This window comes from Melozone crissalis, unplaced genomic scaffold (assembly GCF_028551555.1).
Source record: "Melozone crissalis strain CALT ecotype California unplaced genomic scaffold, PUWL_Pcris_2 ptg000081l_1, whole genome shotgun sequence".
NCBI classification, from domain to species: Eukaryota; Metazoa; Chordata; class Aves; order Passeriformes; family Passerellidae; genus Melozone; species Melozone crissalis.
Genome location: NW_026535858.1, coordinates 15,915,737 through 15,932,432, shown reverse-complemented (window position 1 = coordinate 15,932,432; position 16,696 = coordinate 15,915,737). Strand labels below are relative to the sequence as shown.

Below are 16,696 nucleotides of genomic sequence, written 5' to 3'. Positions count from 1 at the left end.
TTATCTCTCACTTATCAACTAGTTTATTTTTCACGCCCAAAAAAGGCTGCTACAAGAGCAGCTGCTACTTTGTAAATAATTTAATGGCTGCTGTTAAGTAGAGCTGTCAATTTTGTAAACAATATTAAAAGGAGATTTACGTTTTACCGCAGATTTGCACGTTTTAAAATGCGTTTTTATCCCTGGAAGTCCAGTGCAGGATCCTGGAGAATGGAAACAGCTTCTGATTTGCAGACTCAGATTCAAAAGAGAATAGATATGTTTAAATAATGACAGATGTGTGGGCAGGGAAGGCGTGATATCACATCACCTGCATGCACCCAGAGAGCATCCTGCTCATTAAAGCATAGGAGAACTTTCAGTGGACTTGTAAAGAAAGATATTTGGCTCTTTCAGACAGGTGTGGGATGTAGCAATAGCAATTACCACTTAATTTTGGAAATGTAGAATATGCATTGGGTCATTGTATGTTTGGGTGTACACAATGCTATCCCAATATTGATCACAACAAATAGGATTTTTTTTAAAGATTTTAGCATGAAAGTTTCATATTCTTGCATCTGGTAAATTACTTTCATGATGAAACCACAACATTAGCACAATACCAATTCTCAAATTTTTGAAATTCAAATTCAGATTGAAATTCCCAGATCGTAACATGTTAAGTAAGCAAATAGTAGTTTAGAATTTAAACAGCAAGAGTTTATTGTGCAAGAAGGCAAAGGAATATCTTGGATTGCCTTAATACAAAATCTTAGGTGAAACTTATGATCTCCCCAGTGCTAGTACAAAGTCAGGTCTCTATCAAGCACCAAATCCTAGCCAGAGCCCTCATCTCTGTGGCATTGTTGCCAAAATCCTTCCCTTTCTAATTCAAAGTGGGATATGTTGCCTCTAGTTTGGGAAGGGCTGTGTTGTTTAAACAGTGTTCCTTGTGCATTTGTTTTTCCTGCTTTAGCACTTCTCACAGGGAGCAGAGTCCATGTCCCACAACAAAAATATTTATTTCTTTACTCTATAGCTCATATCTGGTTTTGTGGCTTTGAACCACTCCTGGCATCCACACTGCAGCTGTATCCTCAGACCACAATAGGTTCAATGCTCATAACTATTTTAACATATCAGATATTTATTTTAGATATGAAAGTGCAGAGAAATCTATTTGCACTCCTGTGGGTAAGAACCCTGTTCTTCCCCTGGTTTTGTGCTTGCAGATGACAGACTGCTCTGTTTTCCATGAGGTGTAGCTGGGCTACACCCACAGCACAAAATATCAGTCACTGGCCATGCTGTAATTAATTGCTCACAGCATTCATATATTAGAAATATGGCACCCAAGGACTCTATAAATCCAAATTGTAGCCCACTCCACATTATAAAGCTGCTGGGTACCACCTGGAGCACATGCCTGAGTTACACTGAAGTGGTTGGTGTGAGGACTGAGATTTACTCAGCAATGGTTCTCAGCAGAGACAAGAAAATACAGACCAGCAGTGTGATGGAAAGAGATCAAGAAAAAGCTGACCCAGTTCTAATATGTTTCCTTTCTCAATACACACTCCTCTTTCAGCATCTCTCAGAGTTTTATGCTCTGGTATGTCCCCACCCCCAGAAGCAGTGGCTCGAGAAGTAATGGACATCATATATTGGTGAAAGTTGGTAGCTTTAAGGGGGTAAATTATGTAGGCCTTAGTTGTTACTAAGTGGAAAAATAAAAAAGGAGAAAAGAAAAATTAATTACAGATGCTGTAATGTACAGACTGTACATCTGAGCTTTGACATTTTGCAAATTCAAAGGTTTAACAGTCTGTTTCTTAACCACCTCTGGCCAAGTGAAGAGGGAGGCTCTTGAGGACCAAAGACTATTCCAGGTGGGAACACAGCAGTGAGACTTGTGGTCCAGAGCAGAGGCTGTCAAAGTTTGTGCCACAAGACCTGTGGTGGATTTTGTCTAATTATGTTTTTTCCTCCATCAACAGGAATTCTGTTTAAGCCCTTTCCCAGAGCTCTTCATGTATATGAAAAGCAGCTTCTCACAAACATTTATAACTTCTCAATACTGTACCTGTCATTCTTTTGGCTTCTCATTCTGCAAGGCTCCAAGAAGACAGCTCCAGAGAAACCTCCCTTACTAGCCCTGGATTTGAGTTTCTGAGAGTTAAGCATTGCCCATACACTTGTTTTCTCCTCTGCTTTTATTTCTTTTTGGATTCTTTTTTTCAAGATGGAGGAGAAATTGCACCAGTGCTGGTTTAGCACCTTTATTTATTGTAGTGTGGTGTGCATGCTTGAGGTGCGCTCCCTTCAACCGAGTTGGCCATTTTCAACCATTCCCCACATTGGGGAATGGTTGAAGATGTGGGAACCAGCAGCACAGACAGACATGAGCTACCTGGGAAAGCCAAACCTTGCTACACTTCACCCTCCCTCCCACCACAGATGCCAGTGGTATTTAGGTGGCATGAAGAGTAGAAATAGTCCACAGCACTCCCACGGCATTGGATTTTTAAGACTCAGATGTTCAGAAAGGCCTATGAGCAGATTTGCCCTCCTAAGCCAGCGAGCGTTCTGGGTCTCCAGACGAAATGTAAACCCAACAGTGTGGCAACCCTTGCCAGGCTGTTATATCCTCCCACTGCCCATGGTGCCACCACGGATATCCTGCAGATCAGCTTATACAGGATCCAAGAAGGCAGAGAACAAGGGGAGAAGAACAGGATTAGAGGAGGAAAAAATGCAAAAGGGTCTTATGATTTTGAGAAAAATCTTTTAAAGTTTTTATCTGTAACAGGATTTTTTTCCTTAATCCAAACTCTGCTAGCCTGCGGTTTGATTAAATTTTTTATTTATTTATTTTATGTCTCCCACCTAGAATATGCAATTCCTCCTCTATATTTTTAAGTGGTTCAGATAGTTTTAAAGAATTTCTGTTACCACAGGGCTCAGACTGGAACTTGTGGATTGGATACTCATGTTTCACCTACTGAAGACTTCAGGCCTTAATTGTGAACCAAAATATTTTAAAACAAAGCTAAGGGAAGTCTTTCTTTTTATAGGAAGGAGTTACACATACTCCTCTGGGGAACTAGTCCAATTGATAAGACTTTGATCCCTATGGCTCATGCAGCAGCCTTTGGCAGCCAACTGAACCTTCTGTAGTTGACAATGTAGAGAATGCATTTCCTTCTTGCTATTTACAGCCAATGCACACTCTGTCTGTGTCTTTCAAAAACTCTTGGCTCTGTTTCTTGGTGGTGGTCATTGGCTACTTGGCCTCCTTTTCAAGGGAAAAGCCAAAGGTGAAAGCTGTGGAAGCATGTGGGTTTCCATTCAGTTTGATCCCCTGCAAGAGAGGACACCCTTGTCCTTATGGGCATCCAAGGCAAACAGCTGGCAGCTTGATTAGAACTTTCAGATGAAGTAAGTGTGATATCATATCTTCATCCATCTTAACAGAACTTCTGGGGCAGTCAGATGAAGAAGACCCATCTTGTGAAGCTTTCCCTGACCAATCTCCAGAGCAGGAAGGAGAGTGCAACCCACCTGTTCCCGGCCCTGCTGACAGACCACCAACACAGAGCTGCTCCCACAGGTGAGCTGTGAATGGTTTCAAAATGTATGTTTGATATTTTGAACCTTTCTGTCAACTGCAGTTGTTGTCTGCATCATGACTGTAAACGCAATAAAACATTAACTCACTAAAAACTAAGAAAAACCTAGAAGCTCAGAGGACACGGCATAGACACAATGAAATCTCCAGAAACACAGAGTTTGCAAGCTTTTAACCCACACTAACACAACCATTTTCAAATTAAATCATCTGTGCAAAGGCAGCCTTGCTTGCTGAATGTGTAGAAAAGAGAAATACAGCAATGAAAACACAGCAAATTAACAGTTGCAGGTAATAAACAGAACTTTTAAAAACCTGACATGATCTTTAGAGATCCCTGTAAGCAAATCACTAGCCTGTAATCAAAATCCCTGGGAAGATCTTTTGAGAGTGCCCTTCTTCTGAAGCTGATTAAAGCCTTGAACTTCACTATGAGAGAAACAACAGTTCTGATAATTGGGATTTTTTTTCCAGCACTTCCCTTGCTGGTGAACCTGCACACCGCCTTGCAAGGGATAGGAAATTAAAAAGAAACAGTTCTTCTGCAAAGATTCAAAAAGCATTTGTTTATGTTATTTTTCTTTGTGCATTCTTGATAGAAAAGAAAAAAAAACAGTTATTTGTTCCCAGTGAGTATATAAATGTGTAGGATATAGACTTCTTTTTATTTTCTATGCCTACTGTCTGTAGCAATGTTTTTAGTAAATCTGGTGTGAGTTTGACATTGAAGTTCCACATTACATTCATCCCAGCCATTTGTATATAACTGTGCTGAACACATGGTTCATTTTCTTCTTTCTCCATTCTCTTCTTTCCTTCTCTTTCTGGAAATCTGTATGTTAGCTAGTTTTCTGTCTCCCCTCACATGGGGGTGTTGAGTTTTTTCAGTATGCAGTGTTATATTCATTTTACTAGCTACACACCATGAGTGAAGTATTTATTTTATACATTGCCTACAACTTTCAGGATAATGGGTTTGGAGGTGGGCCTGGCTTTAAAAAAACAGTGCACAGTCATTCCTTCTTAGCTTTTGGGATAAAGATACCACTGTACTGATATGGGCAAATTCTAAAGACAGTCTCCATGCTGGAGGCTGCGTTGTCTCCAGAGGGCTCCAAGTGCTCCAATAAAAGGAGTTCCTTTAGCAGCACACCAGAGCCGAGACTACACCCAACACACCTGTGATCCCAAGGTATAAACACGCTGTCCTCCCTCCCTTTTGCTCACCCTTTTCCTTCTGGAGGTTGCTATGACTCACCCAGCTCTGGCAGTCCCATGTCTGCCTTCGTCAGGCGTCTGGGGAGAGGCTGAGAGCTCAACTTTGCCCCGACTCCTGGGCTCCCCACCTGACCTGCACCTACCCAGGTGGGTCACCATGAGTTGCTGAGCCTCAGGAGTGGCTCCTTGTAGTCATCAAAGCTGCATAAATGGCTGGGATTTCCCAAGGCTTTTGGTTGGAGAGCATAAAGCAAGCTCCCACCCGTGCATCAGCTCCTCCACCTGCAGACGCCTGGAGATGCCGCTGACCTCTGACGGGAGAGGCTGGAGATTTTGGTGGCCGCTTACAAAGCCATGGAAGGAAACTTGTCATGGCTCTCCTGGCTGGCCACAGCTGCTCAAAGCCTGCCAACAAGAATTTAGTTTCAAAGGCACTCCCTGTGACAACACCAGCCAGGTGGGAAGGTCACCTGCTGAGGCACAGGTGACTCCAACAACTTCTTCCCTGTGCCTGAAGAAAGCCACAGGTGGCTACAAGCACCCAGCTGTGGCTTGGTTTGCCTCCAGTTTCCCAGAGTTGCTCTTCTACAATGCATCTGCTGCCAAGTCTGCATCAGACTTCTTCATGTGAAGGAATCTCTATAAAGAAAGGAAGTTTTAGTGCTGGGACCCTACACAAATAGGGCTGTTCTCTGTTCTGCGATCATTGCAGTGTTTCATCTCTCTGTCCGAGATACTCCAGCATTACCAGAGACTTCTGGGTTTGTATTTGGCTTCTTCTGGGTAGCAGTGGTTCTTTAAGTTCCTGTAAGAGACTACACCAGGACTTTGCAGCTGTTCAGCAAGAGTATCCAATGGCTGTTCTTTCAGAGTCCCTTGTTATCTGCCTTGGCTTTACATCTTTGTACCAGCTAGTCACACCAATCACTACATTACTGCATTTCTAACACATCTACCCCTATCAGTCCCAGATGCTGTCCCAAATCTGCATTTCACTCAATTTTTTGAAGCTCATCTCCAGCACGTATTTCTTTCTTCCTTGTATTTCAGCTCTTGGGACAGCTGGGGCATATCTCATGAGTGACATCTAGGTAGAAGTCATGAGCAAGGGCCCTGTGAAGACTAACTGAAGACACTTATGTTTCACTTGCCTAACACACCTTGTTTCTGATGCCCTTCAGGGAGTTTGACATCTGCATATGTGTAACTGGAGCCCAGTTATCAGGCTGCATGATTAAAAAATCACTTCAACTAACTCTTCACATCATCATCTCCTTTGCTTAACCAGGAAAGCCATAATCTGGGATGAAGACAGGGACAGAAAACAGGCAGAAGAGGCTGGAAACAAAATAGTAATTCATAAAACAATCTCAAGGGTTTATTTCTTTAAGAACTTATTCTTGATTTATCTCCATGATGTTTTATGGAAGCAGCAGTGGTGTTGCTGCCAGTGGAGAGCTGTAGTCAGCTTCCTGAGCTGTACACACACAAAAAATTATGGGCAGTAAAGATTTCAGGACAACATTACAGAAAGCAGCAATTCATTTGCTCCCTGTTTTCTTTCACTCTAACATAAAAAGGACAGTTAAACACCACCAGCAATGCACAGTCCAGTGAATAATTTTATAAGATAAAAATCTCACCTCTGGCTTACGTTTGGCATTGACCATTGCCTTCTGTCCTTCCAAGTGTCAGCTATGTTTTAGCCTGGAAGTTCCTGTCCTCCCATTACTTTTGTTATCTGTTTATGAAAACATTTTGATCAGCATAACCCTGCAGCAGAAGCTGGCACTTGAGGAGGATATTCTGAATTCTGCTGTTCAGAGGACCAAGGTAGCATGCTGATCCTCTCAGCCACACAAAGGAGCTGATCAGCTGCCTGTGAGACAGCTCATTTCTGATGGGTCAACCAGAGAGTGCCTGGGACCATGGCAGAGTCTGGCACCAGAGTCACACAGAGCTGTGACGGCACTCACTCCTCTGCCACTGGCCTTGGTAGCTGCAGTGTGGGTTTCCTCCCCATCAGTGTCTCATTCTCTTTCCTTACCATAATGTGTTGTGGGCTTTAGTATCTTCCATTTGTTGCAAGTGTGTGAAGCTGGGTTGGAGGGGGTTTTAGCTCATTATCCATCTACCTAGTCCCCATTCCCCAAACCAGAACTACTCCCATTTTAATTAGGCTATTATTTTAATACAAGTGATTAGGATAGGAGGAAAAAGTGCTTATCATCACAGTGATTTTTACCATAAAACTTTCTTGTTGGTTATGTCCTTAAAAATACACACATTCCTACTTCTCTACAAAGTTTTTATTTAATCTCATGAGCATGTCTGTATATTTTGAATCTGTAGCATCACTGACCAAACCTTAGGAAGTTCTAACAGCATCTTTCATTTCTTTATGTTGGTTATTAAATCAGCATAGAGGGAGGGAATTAGAGTTATCCCACAGCATCCCCTTTTGTATGTCACATTAAAAAAAAAAACAAACATTAAATGGATTTCTTACTCCTGCCTGACTGTTCTGTGCAAATAAAGTAAGCATTCATCACTGTTATGGCTTCTACCTGTTTCAAAAGTCCTCTCTAACCAGGAAGCAAACCCAGTCATAAAATAGCAGGAATATAGGTTGAGGGATAGCATCTGCCAGATTCAGGTGTAATCCTACCAGCTGCTCTATCTGCCTGAGCAGTTTTCAGTTCCAAATCAACTGTTAATGGGTGTGATGCAGGGATGTGGTGATGTGGTGGAGGAAATTCATGTCAGAAGTGGGATCCAGCAGCTCAGCTGGATCCAGTGCTGTTCCTGCCTGGCTGATGCAGCCTTCCCTCTCTTTCCTTCTCTTTCTTCTCTTCCTTCTCATTCTTTGCCACTGCTCAGCCCAGGAGCTTCATGTGCCTCAAGAATGCAACAGCAGGCAGATATAGATGGCTTTGTGCAAAGTTGCACTCTTAATTTCTACATCTGTAAAACTGAGATAGTGCATTACCAAATTCAGAGGGGCAAATTAATCAGTCAGTGTGCACACTGCACCTTGAAAATACAAAATTAACTCTTCTTAGCCCATAAGTGCTCAAGATGCATCAAGGTGTGTTCCATGGCCTCTTGATTCCACACAAAGGTCCTCTTGATTAAATTAGATTGCTAATGTATTAATGCATTAGCACACTTGAAGAAAGAAAAGTTTGAAAAAGCAATTTGGCTTCATCACATGAATGGCATGTATACTTAATGGAAATTTTTCCAGCATTCACAAAACAAAGAAAAATCAATAAAATGTCTGCCAACTGTTCCACTGAAAACATTTTATAATCTATAGCACTGAGAATCCTGAGCCAAGATAAACCAGCCTTGCTGACAGAAAATACTGACAATTATTTTACATTGATTCAACTTGGCCCAGCCCAGACTGACCTTGTTTATTCATCTCAGTCTCTTAATTCATATTAACTTGGCATCAAAATGGGACATGTGGCATGTGGGCTGAAGACCCATTTCTGTATCTTAGACTCAGATAAATGTAGTGCATTGAGTACTTCCAGTGCCTTGAGCTCTTAGGTAGATTTATATGCATTAGACTGAACTGGTTAAGTTCCTTTTATCCCTGCTGGGCTTTTCATGTCTGTTGACTGTAAAACTAGAAGCTCAGTAGAGGTAACATCTTCTTCTAAGCCTTTGGATATACATGAAATCCTCCCAGTACTGGTCAATTTTAAAGACACATCCAAAGAGGATGGAGGGTTTTAAGCTCTTTTAAAATATAAAAATAGAAGGGTTATGGTAATTTGGCAGCCGAAAAAGCAATTTGCGGGTCTCGGCAGAATCCAAGGCTGTGTGTAAGAAAGCTGATCAAGACACTACAGAGGAGATAATGGGGTCGAAGAGCAGAAGAATCCCCCTGCTTTTGCAACCAGCATAATCTGGTCTCCAATGAAGTTTCTTAGTTTCTTATACTGAACCAATAAAGCTTAGTGTGATGGGAGAGTTGCATTACTGCAGCTTAAAAATGTCTCTAGAAAGCTGATGAGGAGAGGTGCTTTTAGTTGCTTTACATGTGCCCAGGTGCTTGCATAGCTGTCTTCTGGCTGGTAGTGGGAAGACAAAAGCATGAGGAAAATCTCAGCTTTTTCTTTAATTATTTATGTTCTCACCAGTAATAAAGGGCTTTTTATGTCTGGAATGTATTATTTGTATTATCAAAGCTAAATGAGATTTTGCACTGTGGTAGTGAAGAAATTGGTTGCTGCACAAAAGCGTTCACATTTTTATTCTCGCAGCTACACTGCTGTTGTAGCTGAAAGTCACCCTTGAGTAAAACACTACTTGAGTCAAACATGACTACATCCACTGAGGAGGAAAAGCTACCCAGATGATGAGAATCCTCCCAAAAGGGTTCCCAGTTGGCCTGGCATTGGATGTTTAGTTTATTTTCTCTACTTGACTCTTTCTTGATGAAAGCAATGCTCCCTTGGACTTCATCGGTGCCTGGCAGGTTGTGGATGGCAGGATGAGCAGCAACTCAGCAAGCCAAGGTGGCACAATGTGGCCTCCAGGTTTCCATTTCCACTGCACTGGGAATGGATTGCCTTTCCACATGGCTGTGTAAGCAGACATTAATGATGGCTGAAGAAACCAAGACTAGCAAAACAAAAAAAAATCCCAAAAAAACCAAAACAAAATAATAAAACCCCAACAAATTAATCTGCATCTTCCATGACACATAGTTGATGCCTTCCTCCCTGCACCTCCTTCACAACTTGGATTTCAGTGATGAAAGTGGTGTAGAGACAAAAATTTCAGAAAATCAGTGCTGTATTTTGAGTCTGATATCTTCCTCTCCTGGCATCTGCCCAACTTCCTCCGTGCAGGGCTGCCAGAAGTGCCTGGTGCCTGCTATGTGTGTTACATGTCCCCAGCCTGTCCTGCTTAACAAAACTGTAATTACTCAAAACACCACCAGCTTTATACCTCGTCTTTGAATGACAGGACAGTGCTGGAGCGACTGCACGGCCAAATGAGCGATCCTAGTGACGCTCAGTCAACAAACCTACTGGCATCTGATGGAAAAGAGCTGCAGTTTGTAGCCAGGAAATTACACAGGCTGCTGTATACTTGAAAAGATAGAAAACAAACAGAACAGCTTTACTCTGCTCTGCAGTGTCTCCCTAGCTCTGCAGGCATTGCTCCCTCTCCTTCTATCACTTCTGTTTTGTTTTCCAAGACCCACCAGCTGCGGACAAGCAGAGGACACTGAGCCTGGAGCGGATGGCCACACCACCTCCCTGATCAAGAAAACATTTTCCAGCAGCCAGGAAGGTAAGTGAACAAGTCTTTTTCAAATATGCACAGGGGGATGAAGCTAGAAATATTAGTAATTCATATCTTGAACATTCATTTGGGTCCAGGAGAAAAAATAAGGCATTGCAGCATGAGCTCGGTTTGTGTATTCCTAGCAGGGAGGACTCAGCTACTGACTCATGGAAAGTAGAATAAGTCAACCAATCACCTGAATCTCCTTATCTTGCAGCAGTATCCCTGATTTAACACAGACAGGCAGGCTTTGTTACTCCCAGCTATTGTGGCTCTGTTACTGTGTGCAGGAGCCAGCAGCAGCAGCAGAGCCTGCCCGCTTCCATGGCTGGGGCAGCAGCAGCAGCGCCCGCGGTTCCTGCGGCACTGGGGGAAGCGAGGGCGGCTGCCTTGCTTCGGCAGCACTTGGCATTCCCGTCACAGCAGAGCCCAGGGAGTGCAGCAGTCCAGCAGAGGAGCAGGCCAGCACGAGAAGGTCATGGTTAAAGAGCTGTCCCATGAAGGAAGTCAGGCAGGGATAGGTCAGAGTGTTTGCACAAGGGGTGAGACGTGGATTTTTATCTTCTGCCCTGTCCGGGTGTCCCGTCACTGTACAGACAGGGAGGTAGGAATAGAGCCAGTCTCCAGGCATGGGAAGGCCATGGGTAGTTCCTACAGCCACAGCTGAAAGAGATTATTTCAAACAAGCCAGTTATGGATACACTTCCAGCTTGCAGAGAAGCTGAACTTGCCACTGCCACAACAGGTCAGTCCTGCTGCCCCCTCGCCACCTTTGTCTGCCCACGTTCTAGGGACCATGCAGGGAGCTGGCAGCACATTAACCCAACCCAAAAAAGCTGTTAGTTTTCTCTCCCATGGGCTTCTGTCCATCCCATGAACCAACGTGCCCTGTGTGGGGATTAGAAGACAGCACCAAGCAAGGGACAGAAGGACACTGCCTGCAGCAGGACTTCTTTTTGATGTTGGCAGCTGTTAATTCAGCTCAAGCTGTAACATGAAGCCTCATCCTGAAGCAGCTCCTGCAGCAAGCTGGCAGCACAGCCCTCCCAAGACAGGAGGTGAGCACTCAGGCAGGCAGCCCCACCACCCCAGGGCTCCCCCACTGCAGGGAGAGCAGCGTGCTGCAGCCACGACTGTCCCAGCCTGCCCATCCCAGTCCTGCAACAGCTCAGGACTACCTGGGATCCCTGATCTGCTGCTGGCCTTGCATCTCCACACTGCTACAAAAATCATGGTTGCTTTAAATTGTTGTGGTGTTTGAGGGAATATACATATCCTACGTGTATAGACTTGTATATGTAATATATTAAGTATTTTAATTCATCCATTGAATAACATGATATAAAATAGCTTTCTTTATCAAAAAAGTGAAAGTAATACCTCTGTTTGTTTGGGTTTTTCAGTGAGTTAAATGGAATGTAAATAACATGGTGGGTGTTTTTATTTTTTTTTCCTTGAAGGAAATATGAAAGCCGTTCCTTCAGAGCAGGTAACGCATTTCTGATTTATTATTTTATTTCTGCTTATTATTATTTACTCTATTTTGAAGCTTCCTGAAACTCCCCAAGCCTGTCCATGCAAGCTGTCTGCCTGCAGGGCTCTTGCTGGAATTGGTAGAAATCCTCCTCTATGGTTCTGCTAGAGTAGGGCTTCACCTGCTGCTTTGTGTTGAGCACAGCACATGAAGCTCTCATCCTCCAGCCACGTTTATCTTACACGAGCTAACCAGCGCTTGGCTTGGCACTTCCAAGAGGAAGATTGCAGGGAAAAGGGGTGAGATGCTTCCCTATGGTTTCATTATAACTCTGAACTGATTTAAGTGTGAGGTGCTGCCAGTGGAGGTGGTCCATCCCTTCCCACACTGCCAGCCTCCAGGCCTTGTCCCTCCACCAGCTCAGGCTTCCAGCCTGCAGGAAACTCACTGTGGGGGGAGAGGAGGAGAAGGGAAACCTGCCCTGCCCCCCATGTCCTTCATCTGCCATGGGGACGTTCCCTCCTGGCCTGTTTGGGATCCCAGTGGTTGGGAGTCAGTGGGGGTGCACAGAGAGCAGAGATAGAGAGTGAGCCTCTCTGCAGAGCTGGTGAGTCAGCAGCACGCAGCACAAACACATTGCCTCGGTTCTACACTACAGGAAAAACTACCATAAAATAAAACAAATGATAAAATAACTCATGGCAGCACCAACGAGGGCACAAAAGTGCCTGTGTTTTAGCTTTCTCCCAATTACAATTCCTGTTTAAACTTTTATTTTTGAGACCAAAGTATTCAGTGTTTGGCCTCAGTGCAAACAGATCATTAAAAAAAAAAAAAAATTGAAAGAAACACTTCAACCTTCCAGCAGAGCAGGATGGCACTTATTTATTTCTTTCATTACAAAACCAGCCTGTGCCAAGTAAAATTGTGCTCTAAGAGCTGTTCTACCAGTCCTGAAGCACTGAGGAAGAACACACAGCGGCCCCACCTCTGCAGCTTCCTGCAGGCCCCTGTGCCTTTGCACAGGGTGGAGGATGGGCACAGGCTGGGGACCAGGGGCCAGAGTTCACCACGTCAGGGTCGCACCAGAGGGAAATCCTCATCTCACAGGACCTCTCTGTTTGCCTTTGGATGATCTTGGTGGCCTCAGGACACAGAGTGAAGTAAAGCACAGCAGCAAGGATGGTCTGGAGACATTGGGGGGATTCCTGGATTTGCAGCTGGGTTAGCCAGCTATTCCTTCCCCAAGCTCTGGGGAAGATGTCCTTGCATTCGCATAAGCAGTTGAATTAATAAACTGAGAAGTTCATTTGAAATCTCTGGGCTATAACAGTGAAATCCACAAGCCCAGACATTCAGGCTGTATAAGGAGAATGATGCACAGAAGAAAGCTTTGCCATCACACCATTAAGGACCTACCCAAGGGAGTGGTTAAAGCATTCTTTGGTTCCAGAAAGTCACTGCAACTGAGTGGTCACTGTTGCTAAAAGCTGGTGGGTCAAAGTGTGACCTCTGTGACCTGGGAGTAGTGTTTTGATTTCAGCACACATCACAGGGCTGATTGTGCACAGGAAAATGGGGCACATCCATCTGAGCTGCTCTGGACCCAGGGAAGGGAAGCAGCAGCTCTGGGCTGCAGAGGAACATGGCTGACAGGGTAAGGGGAGCCTCTAGTGCACACCAAGGTTTTTGGAGAAGGACAGCCATCCGTGTAGCACTAACTTTATGCTTCCATAAAGTTACATTTCCATAAAGAAAACATTTCCATCAACATTTTGTCTTGACTTTTAATGGCATGTGGAAATTCAGAATTCTTGCAGCAGCTGGGTACCAGCACGGGAACCAGCACCCAGCAAATCAACCAGACCCTTTTAGCTGGACCAATCTGTGGCTTTAGTCCAACACATCCCAAATCCATCCCAAACCCACCATCAGCAGCTCTTCCCTGGACACCACCAGCAGCCTGCTGCATGGTGGACAGCCCGTTCCTGAGGTCCATTCCTGAGGTCCCCCTTTCACCCGCTGCCTCCCGGGCTGGCATCCCCCGGACTCCACTTCCCGCATTGCTTCAGCCGGAGCTCGCACAATACTGGGCTTGGTGCCACCCAGGGGAGCACACCCAAAACCCGGCCCTTCTTGCACAGGCAATTCTGCAGGAAGATCCCTGCAGCTGGGAGCCAGAGGATTTGCTTTCCCCTCCTTTGCCAGTTTTCTGGGCAAAAGCTGGAGCCAGGGGTGGCCTATTCCCGGCACAAAGGGCCACTGAGGCCTCTCAGGGATGGACCTGACACGGGCCTGCCTTCTGTAGGTGCATCACAGCACACAAGCTCCTCACTTGCTGCTGCTCTCAGCTATGAGGAAGCTTCTCCTCCCTGAAACTGTGGAAATCGTGCAACAAACTGTTCCCAGTGACCTGCCAGAGCAGCTGGCTGTCACACAGCCAAGCAGTGCTCAAGCTGTTGAACAAGATTTGTTTTCTGGAGGAGAGCATTAGTAGTAGCTCAGAGACGAGACTGTGCCACCATGGGGGTCCCTTGTGTCCCTCCAGCACCAGCACAGGTCACCTGTGTCCTGCCTGCAGCCCAGTGGTGGGAGGGTGATGGTGGGCAAGGGCTGCTGAGGTTTCTCAGCTGGCAGTAAGACAAATGCTGTCTTAGGTGGCTTTGCCAGTCTGGTTTTGGGCTGGCCAGAGGATCCCACCACTGAGCACAAAGGTGGAGATGAGGACAGACGGTGGAGGAATGAGGATAACCTGCAGCTTTCCTTGCCCTGTGCATGGCTTGTGTGGGTATGGCTCCTCAGGCAACAGGGCTGAAGCAGGTGAGAAGTGAGCATCCCATGCTCAATATTTGGAGTGGCCAGGATTTGGTGTTCATGTTCCATCCTGGAGGTGAGATTGGGGTGGTCTGGAGGACTGTGCTGCTTGAGAGCCAGCCCAGCCTTGGTGCTCTGAGCAGGGTGGTCCCAGATGTCCCTCCTGCTCTGTGTTATTCTGGATTTTATAATCTTGAGCAGCTGTGTAGGTTGGTTCAGAGTTTCCATGTAGCAGGTCCCAGAGTTGGATCAGTGAAACCAAGGCTCCAAACGCCTTGGTCACCTACCTTGGTACAAACAAGACCCTTTGGAAAATGTTAATCTCAACTGCTCTCTTGATCCTGGACCAGAGACTGATCTTCTACCAGGCAATTTAAGATGCTGAAGCCAATGACTCCTTATAACTACCAGGTGATAATCTATTATCACTCAGTGGTTTGTCTATCACCCAGAATGGTTTTATGTTGTGCTATTCAAGGGAAACAAGGCATTCCCAGTGAAAAGCAGTGGTACCCATGGATCCTAGCAACAGGTATGTCCTTCCTCCTAGTAATTCCTGCAGGTACCAGGCAGTCTTCATCTGAATAAAACAGGTGTTTAAAATAATTTCCCAGGGCTTCTTCATTTATTCTCCTCTCTTGTGAAAAGTGTTTCTTTTCTTCCCTCTTGTCCTTTCCCACCTTCAACATGCCCTTGGGAATGATCCCAGGAGAAAAAGCGTAGCCTCCTGGGAGCAGTACAGCAGCGCGGGGAAGAGGTGTCGCTGTATTTCCCACTCCAGGAAAGCAGAAGGATCCTCTGCTCTGCCTCAGACCTGTGGAGACAGAGCAAACCACTGCCTCCATGCTGCCATCCCTGCAGGTGTGAGATGACTTAGTGGCTTTTCAATTACAGGGTGTGCCTTCCCATACCGCTCCTCCCTTCGCCTGCCGGAGCAGGACCACATCATTATCATGAAAACCCCATGATCTGAACTCTCCAGGGCACAAGTAGATGCTCTCCTGTCAGGATATTCATGTTTTCCTTCTCTGGAGGACCAGCAGCTCCTTACCATAGGGAGCAGCACTGCAGTGCTGGCTGCCCCTGTTCCTGGACGGCTCTCTGCCTGTGCAGTGAAAATCAGCTCTCATCAAATTATCACAGCACCTTTTATTGCTGGGGTGCTCCAGCAGAAAGGTGCAGATATCAGAGGAGGATTCCAGTCATTACCACTCTTCAGCCTTTGGTTAACATTAAACACCTCTGCAAACTTCGTGCCACATCACAGGCTTCCCACGCGACACCGCCAGGTCTGCTTCAGTGTGACCAGAGAGGTTTGAAAATAGGATTTTTTTAAAAGTATTTTTTAAAAAAGCAAGTAGGTAGGTCTGCAGGGCTGGGTTCTTCTTCACATCTCCCCAGACAGAGGCACAAATCACAAATCACAAACCCAGGTCAGATACCCACCTGATGCACTCTGGACCCTGAGTAACAGAGACCTACCCAAACAGCCTTGAACTCTTACATGGTCAAACGTGCTGTGGGATCTTTTTCCAGCCTGCATTCACCTGCCCCTCTTTGTCCCCAGAGCAGCCACCAGCAGAAACTCCTCTGCATAAGGCCCTGACACAGTTCTGGGGACAAAAGAGCCACCTCTTCCTTACCTTTAGCCACTGATGCTCCTCAGGGCTTTACTGAAAAGAGATCATGTTTTTTGAAGCCTCCAGCAGGTGTCATTCAGAGAGCCCACAGAAAGCTTGAAGCCACCCAAAACCCAGGGCACATACACGCAGCTCCACCATGAGGGCTGCTGCCAAGGAAGGCACCTCATAACCTCCCTGAAGTGAGAGGTGCCTTGCTGAGCAGAGGTCCCGGTGGTGAAGCTGTGCTTCACATTTCCACACTGGAATAAGCTGATAGGTTCTGGGATGCAAGCACTGGTTCAGCTGGGACATCAGGGACACTTTCAAATCATCTCCAAAATACCTCTGAGGGTTTTCAAGGGCTTGTATTTTATCAGGGCCACCTCTCACCATCTCCCTGCAAGGGAAGAGCCAAGCCATGGGCTGGAAGCTCAGTGTCCATACAGAGCTTGTCTGGAGCCATTGCCCTTTTACTGCTCCCTCCATACTGAGATAGGGAAGTCATGGAGGGAATGCTGTTTTGGAGGGAGATCTCTGTCTCTGTGCTGAAGTGCACATGCCATGAGATGGAGCTGCTGCTCTGGTAAAGGTTCCTTGTGAAACTTCAAGAGTTGGGAGATTTTTTTTAATCTTCCCTGAAGTCAGGGA

At 45.5% G+C, this 16,696-nt stretch overlaps 1 protein-coding gene across 2 annotated transcripts in view; it reads left to right on the top strand.

The window, feature by feature from the left end:
- WDPCP (WD repeat containing planar cell polarity effector) overlaps window positions 1–16,696 on the top strand; it is a 148,202-nt gene that overhangs the window by 129,002 nt on the left and 2,504 nt on the right. For both annotated transcript variants that reach the window (XM_054290333.1, XM_054290332.1), the window contains 3 exons: window positions 3,457–3,592; window positions 10,050–10,144; window positions 11,599–11,627. In XM_054290333.1, coding sequence (XP_054146308.1) covers window positions 3,457–3,592; window positions 10,050–10,144; window positions 11,599–11,627 — 260 coding nt within the window. The remainder of the gene's footprint in view (window positions 1–3,456; window positions 3,593–10,049; window positions 10,145–11,598; window positions 11,628–16,696) is intronic.